General features: G+C 41.4%; 1 protein-coding gene across 17 annotated transcripts in view; it reads left to right on the plus strand.

Moving 5' to 3' along the window:
* The window catches only part of MYO5A (myosin VA), an 89,165-nt gene that overhangs the window by 58,920 nt on the left and 19,960 nt on the right, over positions 1-10,285 (plus strand). For 10 of the 17 annotated variants that reach the window (XM_017742563.1, XM_017742570.1, XM_017742576.1 and 7 more), the window contains 8 exons: positions 1,318-1,557; positions 2,075-2,323; positions 3,421-3,511; positions 4,213-4,361; positions 5,088-5,201; positions 7,375-7,518; positions 8,256-8,309; positions 9,013-9,240. In XM_017742563.1, the coding sequence (XP_017598052.1) occupies positions 1,318-1,557; positions 2,075-2,323; positions 3,421-3,511; positions 4,213-4,361; positions 5,088-5,201; positions 7,375-7,518; positions 8,256-8,309; positions 9,013-9,240 (1,269 nt within the window). Of the gene's footprint in view, positions 1-1,317; positions 1,558-2,074; positions 2,324-3,420; positions 3,512-4,212; positions 4,362-5,087; positions 5,202-7,371; positions 7,519-8,255; positions 8,310-9,012; positions 9,241-10,285 lie in introns of all 17 variants that reach the window. The other 7 variants (XM_017742562.1, XM_017742567.1, XM_017742568.1 and 4 more) reach the window with 1 other exon arrangement.

The following is a 10,285-nucleotide window of genomic DNA, read 5'->3' on the forward strand; positions in this document are numbered from 1 at the left end:
TGACCTTGCTGTGCTTTTCAGAGAGCTGCTTCCTTACCTTGGTGTGCTGAGTAACTGAGTGCTGGTGTTTCCAGTCTCATTTTGAATTCAGAAATAAGTGCTAAGGGAGAAAGTTTGTATGTGTTATAGTCTTGCCACTTTGCCAGTGAATTTTAAATTCATTGATCTGGAACTGTAATGCTTCTAACACATTTCAGTTTATTTGCTAAGCAGTCTAAAAGAAAATAAAATTACTGTTACCTGACTAGTTTGTCTTATCAGCTTTGTGGTAAATCAGTGTAAGAATGTGAACTGCCTGTGATATTTAAACTATTAATTCCAAGCATTAACATGAAATCCTAAATAATTTTGTTCTTTAGAATAAACTGTTTAGTTTGTGGAAGCTTCATTAAGTGAACTCTAAAGCTCTCAGAGTCCTGGAAGCCTTGTGGGCTTGGGCAGGCTTTCCGTGCATAGATCTGCTTGAATTCAGGTGTTCCAGACCTGGGGGATCTCTGACTGAATTAGTGGGTGAAGGATCCAAAAACAAGTGGTAGACTCTTCCTAGCTGAACTCTCTGACTAACATACAGATGAAGGTTGCTGGCATTCTTGACTGGTTTATGTTATAGATTATTTTTTTTAAATATTACTGATATGTTTTTTTACACCTCAAAGCTATGGTTGAAATTTCTGCCATAAAATAAATTGGAATTACTACACTATAAATTTCTTATTAGAATAGATGCAAACTTTTCCATGCTGGCAAGCCTAAGATATGTCAAAAAAGGCAGCAAAAACGCCCCAAAAAAAATAACACAAACAAACCAAAAGCCTCTGACTTTTTAATGTCTGTGACAATTTCCTCTGGGAAATGCAGTATTGACTGCATTGCATATCAAATGTGGTAATTTTAAACTTTGTATTGATGAACTCTAGGCAGCACATGACAATGATTCAAAAGTCTTTCAAGATAAAAATGCAGTTTGAAAAAAAAAAAAGTATTTGTAATCTTGCCAACAGGTACCATGTACTTTTGTAATTAGCTGGGATCTGACCTCAACACAGAGGAATGCCTGGTGCTTCAATGTCCCTCCAGTTCTTTTTGCCATGTTCTTCTCTCTGGTTCCTTTTCATTTTACTCCATTGTTGTCCTTGTTCCAGTCTTCTTTTCCTCTTCTTGTTTCTCTTTAAATTTATTCCATTTCTCGTTGCTCTTCACCAGAAGTCTCTCCTTGCAGGTGAGGTGTCTCTAGGTACATCCTTACAGGGTTCTGTTTAGCTGCACAGGTGTAGCTTGGAGCTCTAATCCCCTTGCCATGTGTTTTCTGGGCTGCAGATGCTGCGGGAGCACAAGTCTGTGGTTATCCAGAAGCACGTGAGGGGCTGGCTGGCTCGGCGGCGCTACGGCCGCACGCTGCGGGCCATCGTGTACCTGCAGTGCTGCTACCGCCGCATGATGGCCAAGAGGGAGCTCAAGAAGCTGAAGATCGAGGCCCGCTCCGTGGAGCGCTACAAGAAGCTTCACATTGGCTTGGAGAACAAGATCATGCAGCTGCAGCGGAAAATCGATGAGCAGGTAAAAGCTCCCTGGCCTCAGGGAAAACGTGTCAAAATCTTGGTTGCCTTTCTCAGCACTGTGGGCATTCACAGAATGCACGGAGTTTTCATTGTGAGGGCTCAGTTCTCTTTTCTGGCGAAGAACAGCGATGGGAGAGAAGGGGAGGCCGTGGTAGAACTGGAGCAGTCAAACATCCATTTGTTCCCCTCAGCAGAACTGAGAAAAAACACCCACTCGCTTAACGCCAGTGCTGCGTTTGAAGCACGTCAGTTGCTCTGTTTTAGGCGAAGGTGGGGTGATCGTGTCTGATGTATGTGGGCTCTCCATCTGATTTTCGTTTAGGATGTGCAGGCTTAGAGACTGGACTGTTCTGTCACCTCGTTAAGCAATTCTGCAAAAACAGACCAAAACCTTTTTGAAATGGGGAAGCTGCTCCTGTGCTCCCATATCTGGGTATATTCTGTAGGGAAGGAAAAGGCTCCCTTAAACCAGAACTTCTCCAACACCTGCTCTGTCTGTGTTGTGTTTTGCAAAGAACAAAGAGTACAAATCTCTCCTGGAGAAGATGAGCAGCCTGGAGATCACGTACAGTACGGAGACAGAGAAGCTGCGGAGCGATGTGGAAAGGCTTCGGATGAGTGAGGAGGAGGCCAAGAACGCCACCAACCGTGTCATCAGCCTCCAGGAGGAGATTGCCAAGCTCCGCAGGGAGCTGCACCAGACGCAGTCGGAGAAGAAGAGCATTGAGGAGTGGGCAGACAAATACAAACATGAAACTGAGCAGGCATGTATGGGGTCTCAGGTGCATGAGAGGATTTACAGGGGCCTGGTGTCCACTCAGGTTTTGCCCAGGATTGTTTCACTTGTGTGACTGATATTTTTACTGTATTTTTATAGCTGTACAATCCTAAATAGGCTTGGTACCTAAATGGCTGCAGCTATAGCAGAAGAATATGCTAAATCCATATATTGTATGTAAATATATGTATCCGATCTCTTCAGATTTTGATATTGAAAGCATTTACAAATCTGAATCCTTAAGCTTTTTGACTTAGTCAGAGGCAGTGCATTCATTCATTTTACCTGCCTAGAGAGAGTAATCACAGATATCAGAAATGTGTCCCATACCCAGTGTTCAAAGGTACTGCTATATCCTGCCTAATGTGAACAGCCAGCCTGTTCAACACATGTGCACAGTCTAGTTCAACAGGTTTCAGCAAACCCCTTATCTTTGCTAAGCACAAACATATCAAACAGGTTGTTTCTGTCAAGAGAACTTGCTGATAATGGTGCAAGTTTGGAAGAGCCAATCGATCATTGTGTGATGCTGCAGTGATAAATTTCAATATCAAATAAGCATAAGGAAAAACACTAATTGATAAAGCAAAGTGAGTGCATAGTAACCATAATCAGAGACAACTGAGTAACTGGCAAACCTGAACATAGGTAAAGTGAGACAGCTTTAGGGCAGAGGCAAGATGTTAGATTGTGGTGTAACCCAATGCAATGGAATTTACCATAGTACTACCAAATGTGTTACTATTTTAGGAATATTTCTGTTTTAATGAGCCATTTACATCTTTGGGACTTTACTGAAAAATACATGGCACAGTGGAGTGGTTCAGGACAATTTTAGCATCTGATCAGAAATGAGGTGCAGAACATACAGGAGAGTCTGCAGTGGTACATATTTAAGAAATGCAGTTTGGAAATGAAGTTAAAACTTAGTTCACTGGTTTCACTCTGTGGAGAACAGTTTAGGTGTTTCACTCTGCGAAGAGCAGTTTAAGTATTTGAACTGTTACAACAAAGATGTCGTTGTCAGAGCTACTGATGGAAGATGAACTGCATTCTGAGTCAAATATTTTGTTATCTCTGTAGCTGGTGTCAGAGCTGAAAGAGCAGAACTCATTACTGGAAAGAGAGAAGGAGGAGCACCGCCGCATCCATGACCAGGCGAGGGAAATAACAGGTTGGCTCTGTTCTCTTCATCCAGGGTTTCTACTTCATGGTACCTTGTAAAGCAACACTCTATTGCATAGATTGGGCTAATTTGCCATAGTTTACATTCCTTTTTGTGGATTCATTTCTTTAAGAACTTGCAAACATCAGAATTACTTACCATTTGAATTTCCATGAAATCCTAAGGGTTTGGGGCCTTTTTTGGGCGGGGGGGGGGTGGTGACTGTTCCAAAGCACTTCAATTTTTTAAAAGGCGGCTCTGATATCTAATACAGTTTATCTGCTACAACTTTTCTGGCTGCTGGGACTGTGTAGGCAGCAGCCAGGAAAGCATAACTCTAGATGTGAGGGCTGTGATGAAGGAGGCTGTGATGAGGAGGGTCAGGATGCTTGAGGCGTAAAGCACCTCACATTGTGCTTTTATATAACACAGCAATGGGCTAGTGCCCCTTCTTCCTCCCTCCTGGAATCACCAATAGAAGGTATTAGCAGAATAACTAACTTGACTGAGTGAGCACTTCTGTGGTTGCCACAATAAGGCTTTGGCCCTTCATATCTTTTGCTTAACGTTTGCCTACAGAAGCACAAACACCACCTTCAGATGGCAGGCTGTTCCTCTGGTGCAGACACAGGCCTGTTCCTCCTGGATGGATGCACTGCGTGGTAGGTAGGGCTGGAATTCTCACTTTGGATGCCTGTTGTCTGTGGCAGAGTCGATGGAAAAGAAGCTGGTGGAGGAGACAAAGCAGCTGGAGCTGGACCTGAACGATGAACGGTTACGGTACCAGAACCTCCTGAATGAGTTCAGCCGCTTGGAGGAGCGCTACGATGATCTCAAGGATGAAATGAACCTGATGGTGGTAAGTGGCTCCACTGCTGAGAAATCGAAAGCTGTTTATAGCTGTGTTTAGGCAGAATCTAGTGGGATAAGTTAGTAACTTCTGTCAGATGTGTCTGTTAGTGACCTGTACCTGGAAAGAGAGTTTGTCCTTTCAAATACTGATTATTTCATTTAGTTCAGCCAAAACAAATGTATTCTAAATTTCTTGTTGGTTTTTTTTAAAAACAGTATTTTTAATTGTCACATCTGTGAAGGAGGCTAAATTTCTGCTGTGACTTTCCTGGTAGTATTGCTTGTGCTGTCCATCCTTATTTTGCCCTGAAGTTACTAACATCTGCTAGGGTTGTTTGTACCACCTTCATCCAGTGACAAATTATAAGTAGTCCTAAGAAGGTTTTATGTGGCCGGAATAAAAAGTATTCCTCAATAGAATGTGTAGGAAGTTAAAGAATTGCTGCCTGTGCTTCCTGTAAACTGGGCATTTCTTTCCCACAAAGTGCTGCATCCTTGCTTGATGCTACTTTCTGCAGCAGTCCTTGGTGGTGTAGGATCTGACCCCTCTCCATAGATTTGATTGTGAACTGTATCTCATAGGCTTTATGTAGTACGAGAGACCAAAATCAAAACTCTTCTAAATTTTGATAGCTGTGAAACTCCAAATACTACAAGCTAGATTAAAGGTTTTGAAGAGACAGTCACAGGGAAAACCATACAGTGGTACTGATTTGTTCCATTTGCACTCCAGAGCATCCCCAAGCCTGGGCACAAAAGGACGGACTCAACTCACAGTAGCAATGAATCTGAATATACTTTCAGCTCTGAGATCACAGAAGCAGAGGACTTACCACTGAGGATGGAGGTAACCTTAAAAATTCCCCCCAACTTCTCATTGATACATGGTTGAACTCACTGCTATCCCTTTTTTTTCATAAGTGGTTCTGAACAACATATCCTTATACTGGGATATCTAGTGCTTTAATCCAACCTTCTCCATTCCCTTTCAGAAAACACCAATTCCCCAGTTAGTTGTGATCCTGTGTAGAAAGACTGTCAAAGTATGCTTTGAATTTTTCTTGTATTACACTAAGCATAGACTAGATACTTGGTGATCCGGCTGATTTGCATCTGTGAAACATTTGGTTGTCAGTGTTGGTAAGCACAATCACTTATTCAGGACACAGTGGGAATTTAGAAAACCAGTGAGACTTCCAGAGGAGTCTCCCTACTGTATATTCAATGATTAAAAATGGCAAGCTGCATTCTTAGTAGCTACATGGAATGTGTTTTCTGTTAGGGGTGAGAAACTTCTCTTGGATCAGTTTTTCTCTATTTCATAGAGAGGAATCAAACTCTCGGATGATTGGGAGTTTCTTTTGCATATGCAGTGATACAAATCCCAGGATGTTCGGAAAAATGATCAGGAGGATGTTCAGAAAGCATTCAGGAAGGTGACTTTATTCAGCTGATGAATGATAACCATGAATAATTTGTGGTGCAGCTCCAAGCCATTGATAGTGTTTTTGGAGATCACTCCCCCCTCTGGCCCATCCCATCACGGTGGGACTGCAAGCACAGAGCCCCCAGGGCCGAGGTCTGGCTGTGCTTGGTGCTTTCCAGAGTCAAAGCTTTCTCTGTGCATTCTGAAGATCTCCTCAGCTGTGAGCCAGGGCACAGCACACCCTGTTTGCCCTCTGCCTGGGTTAGGGATCTCCAGAGTTGCTTCTGGCAGGCTGTCATTGCTGCTTTGGGAAGCCTCTGCAGAGAATTGTTTTCTCTCTGGATGCAGATATCCTGACGCACTGGGGCTGGCACAGCCTCTCTGCGCACTCTTTCGTAATTTGCCCTCCCACTTATGTTTTTCACCTTGCATAATGGTTTCAGGATGATGCTCCTACACTCATGGATAATCAGGAGGACAGTGCAACTACATGTGATTGGATTTCACATATGAGCCAAATGCCATCTTTTCCTTTGGCTAATAGACTTACTGAATTGCTGTTTGAGAGCCAGGTTTGGGTTTTAGAATAGAAATGAAAAAATGAACTCACACAAGAGTGTGAATGAATGCAGCACTGTATTTGTTTAACCCCTTAACATTGCAAGCCCCAGTTCGACTCTAGACTAACAATATAGCTTAATTATACAAAACCACATTAAAAAACAGGGCCCACCTCAAGGCAAACCAGTAAAGCCAGAAAACTCAAAAGTCTGTTTCATTTTTCCTGATCTGTTGGTGTGGTTTATGACTCTTCCCCTCAACAGTAAAAGGAGATGAAGTGGAAATGGCTGTGCTTGCTTGTCTGCTACAGTCATTAATATTAATTTTCTAGTTCCTTTTTTAGGCTTTAAAATTTTATGGTACAGTTCATAGTAAATACTTTGATCTTCTCAGTACATAAAGTACAAAAACGCTGATGGGCAGTTTCTAAAGCACCTTCAGATTGCAAACACTGGTCCTTGCCCAGAAAATAGTGAAGAAGCCAGGGAATTAGACTCAGAACAGTCTGTATAATTAGCACAATAAAAGGAAAAAGGCATAAAATAATATTTTCTGGTACCTATTTTTTGTATCACATCCCACTAAATTAACCTGCAGATCACCAGAGAGATTTCTCTTTAGCTGAAGAACTTATTATAGAAATAATTGAAAACTAAACCAGTGAACAAAAAAGCCCTTACAGTTGTTTCCAGGTGAGTCTAACCACAAACTTTTTCTTTTTTCTACTTTCCCTCCTTCAAACAAATAAGAATATAAGGTATGCTTAGCTATAGACCTCTTGTCTGCTAGGTAGTCTCTAAGTGCTTTCTTTTGCTAGGCTTTAGGCTTAGAACCATTTTGTACTAGTAAATCCTTTTTTAAAATAGTGTTTGATAGCTGATGAAATATTTTAGATAGTCAACTCTCAGAATCGAGTAACATTTCTGTGTTCCTCTCTTTCCCCAGTCTGTTTCCCATCTTTACTCACTGTTGTGCTTCCTTGTGCTGTGGAAGGGGAATACTTCTTGACTTCCCTCTGTTCTTTCTAAAGCAGGAGCCTAGTGAGAAAAAAGCACCGCTGGATATGTCTCTGTTCCTCAAGCTGCAGAAACGGGTTTCAGAACTGGAGCAAGAAAAGCAATCCCTGCAGGATGAACTGGACAGAAAGGAAGAACAGGCTCTCCGTGCTAAAGCTAAGGTGGACTCTTTGCAGCTGATCAAATGCTGACACCACAGTGTCCCCTCTTGTGAAACAGTAGCTCTGTGAATGCTGACTGGCTTTCACTAATCTTTATCTTCTCTAGCACTTGCTTTACTTAATGACAAGTTTTATACCTTTGCTTAGTTCTAGGGACTGGTTATTTAGTTTTCTGAGGTCCTTGAGATCCTCCGATGGAAGACAACAGTAACAAAAAGTGCTTGGGACTTCACTTGAAAAGAAAGAAAAGGCTGAAAGGCTTTTTTTATTAAGGAATAGCCGTAAGGAAATCTACTTAAATGATGGGGAGAATAAGTAATTGTTCATTTTAGGCAGAAGAAGAAGTGTTTCAACCAGGATGCACTGGGCTTAGACACGTTTAGCTGATTGTAATTTAAATTCTCCTGGTTTGGTCTCCTTAAGTTCTTAGAAAATTATGAAACCAGTTTTGGCAATTGTTTCTTATTACGTTTCTACTAGTGAATTTCTTTAGCATGCTGGAATTCATGCTGCTCTGTTTTGTTGCCAGTGACAGTATGTGATTTTATTTATATCAAGCAATTATGTGTCATAAACTCAGAAGTAAAGGAGACAATGCCAATATTCAAACTACAGCAGTTAGCAGTACCAGAAATGAGTGTTTTACAGTTTTATAGGAAAATAATTTCAGTTCCCTTTTGTTTTCCTACCTCAGTGAAGGATTTTTAGTTTTCACACTTGTCTGTATTCTTTCGTAGGAGGAAGAAAGGCCTCCAATAAGAGGTGCAGAGTTGGAGTATGAGTCGCTCAAGGTAATGCTAAAACAGAGGTTTCTGTTATTTGCTAGTGAAGCTCTTGCATCAATTTTATGTGCTGGCATAGAAAATTTCATCAGCTCTCCTGTTTCCAAATAGTAGCTGGAGAAACTAGAACAAATATTCCCCAGCAGTCATTTCATTGTAGGACTGCTCTTCTTGAGGTGTAGTATGTGTGGCTGGGGCTGCAGAACAAAAAAATCCTCTAAAGCAGGGGGAGTTCTCTGTTAAACACTTAGTACAGCTTGCAAGTTAATTTGAGCAAAAATACAGTGATAAATGTAGTCTTCTTTTTCAAAAGCATTATCTAAATTACTGCATATCTTGGACCACTAAAACTAAAAATATTTCCTAATAGTGATGCAGAATTTTCTTAGCCTGCTGACCACTATTTGTTGTGAACTTAATATTTTTTTGCAAAGAGGAGAACAAGAGGGAAAAAAAGATTGGCAATTCTTTTTCCCATCAACCTGTCTGATTCGTGTGTGTGTGTTCTGGTTTTGCACTTCAGACAAAAGGTTAATCCTGTTAGTGAAATCCTCCCAGACACTATTGACCATAGTCAGGAGGCCAGGGATACAGGAGAGACTGATGGATTTCTTGCAGTTACTCATCATTTTTACCATTTCTACCTGCAGTGTGTGGGTTACAGACATGTTGCAGTGCTGCTGGGTGACAGAATTGTCCCTGTTTCTTGCAGCGTCAAGAACTTGAATCTGAGAATAAAAAACTGAAGAATGAGTTGAATGAGCTGCAGAAGGCCCTCACAGAGACACGAGCTCCAGAGGTGACTGCTCCTGGTGCCCCAGCATACAGAGTCCTCCTGGACCAGCTGACCTCGGTCAGTGAAGAGCTTGAAGTTCGCAAGGAAGAAGTTCTCATCCTGAGGTCTCAGCTGGTGAGCCAGAAAGAGGCCATTCAGCCCAAGGTAAACCACACTGAGCAGGTGCACTGTGTACGAGACTCACACTGCAGCGCTGGCATGCTTTATTGATTAACAGCGTGCTTGACATGGCTGGAAAAAATAGTCCAGGTTTGAAAGCCTTTCTAAGTGTAATCCACTGATCCATCATTAGTGCACAAATCACAGCAGTCTGAATTAGGGGGTGGTATTAATAAACCAGTCTGGGGTTTTTCTACCAGCACTCATGCAGGGATGTACAGGCTGCACCAAAGGTGCAGTACAGTATCGTGTCTCTAGTGTGTAGTTTGGAAAATTTAAAGGAATTCTCAGCAATACCTGTTAATTAATAGTTCAGTACAAGGAACAATTTCTTCTACATCTGTATGATTGCAAATCAGTAACATTTCATAAAGATTACCTGTGAAGATATGGAAATTCCATATTACTGCTTGATAGGTGCTATGTGCTTTTATAGAAAGAAGAGTACGACCACTGAAATGCACCTCCTCTAAAACCCTCTGACTCTGATGACATAGTTAGGGAAGTAACAGCTTTGAAAATAAGAATCATTCAACCTGAAAAGGTATAATGTGAATCAAGGAACTAATTTCCACTGAACTATCTCTTGTTTCATAACTGCAGCAAGGAATGAACAGATATGTCCTCTTTCCTTTGCTGCTGCAAAGTTACACCTATATTTGTCCTGGGTAAATACACTGAAAGTCTGTGATGCATGAAGATGTTTTAAGTCTTGTTTTAAATGTTTGACTCTAAAGAAAACAAAATACATTTATTCTGTAGTATTTAGAACATTGTAAAGAAATACTTGAGTAGTGAATCCTTAAATGACACATTCTCAGCAGTGGTGGGATGGAAGTGTTGATTTTACAGCGGCTTTGAGTATGGGGGAAATCAGAAGGTGGCCAGTGGGATGGCCAGCAGCCAGTTTGCAGACAGCTTCTGCTTGTTAGGTTGAGCAGCTGCAGCACAGATAGATTTTTTTTTTTTTTTTTTTTTTAATGTTTTTTTTTTTTTTTTTTTTGCCTCCCAATTTTTTTCCCCGGGGGTT

The sequence above is a fragment of the Corvus brachyrhynchos genome, unplaced genomic scaffold (genome assembly GCF_000691975.1).
Source record: "Corvus brachyrhynchos isolate BGI_N302 unplaced genomic scaffold, ASM69197v1 scaffold97, whole genome shotgun sequence".
NCBI lineage: Eukaryota > Metazoa > Chordata > Aves > Passeriformes > Corvidae > Corvus > Corvus brachyrhynchos.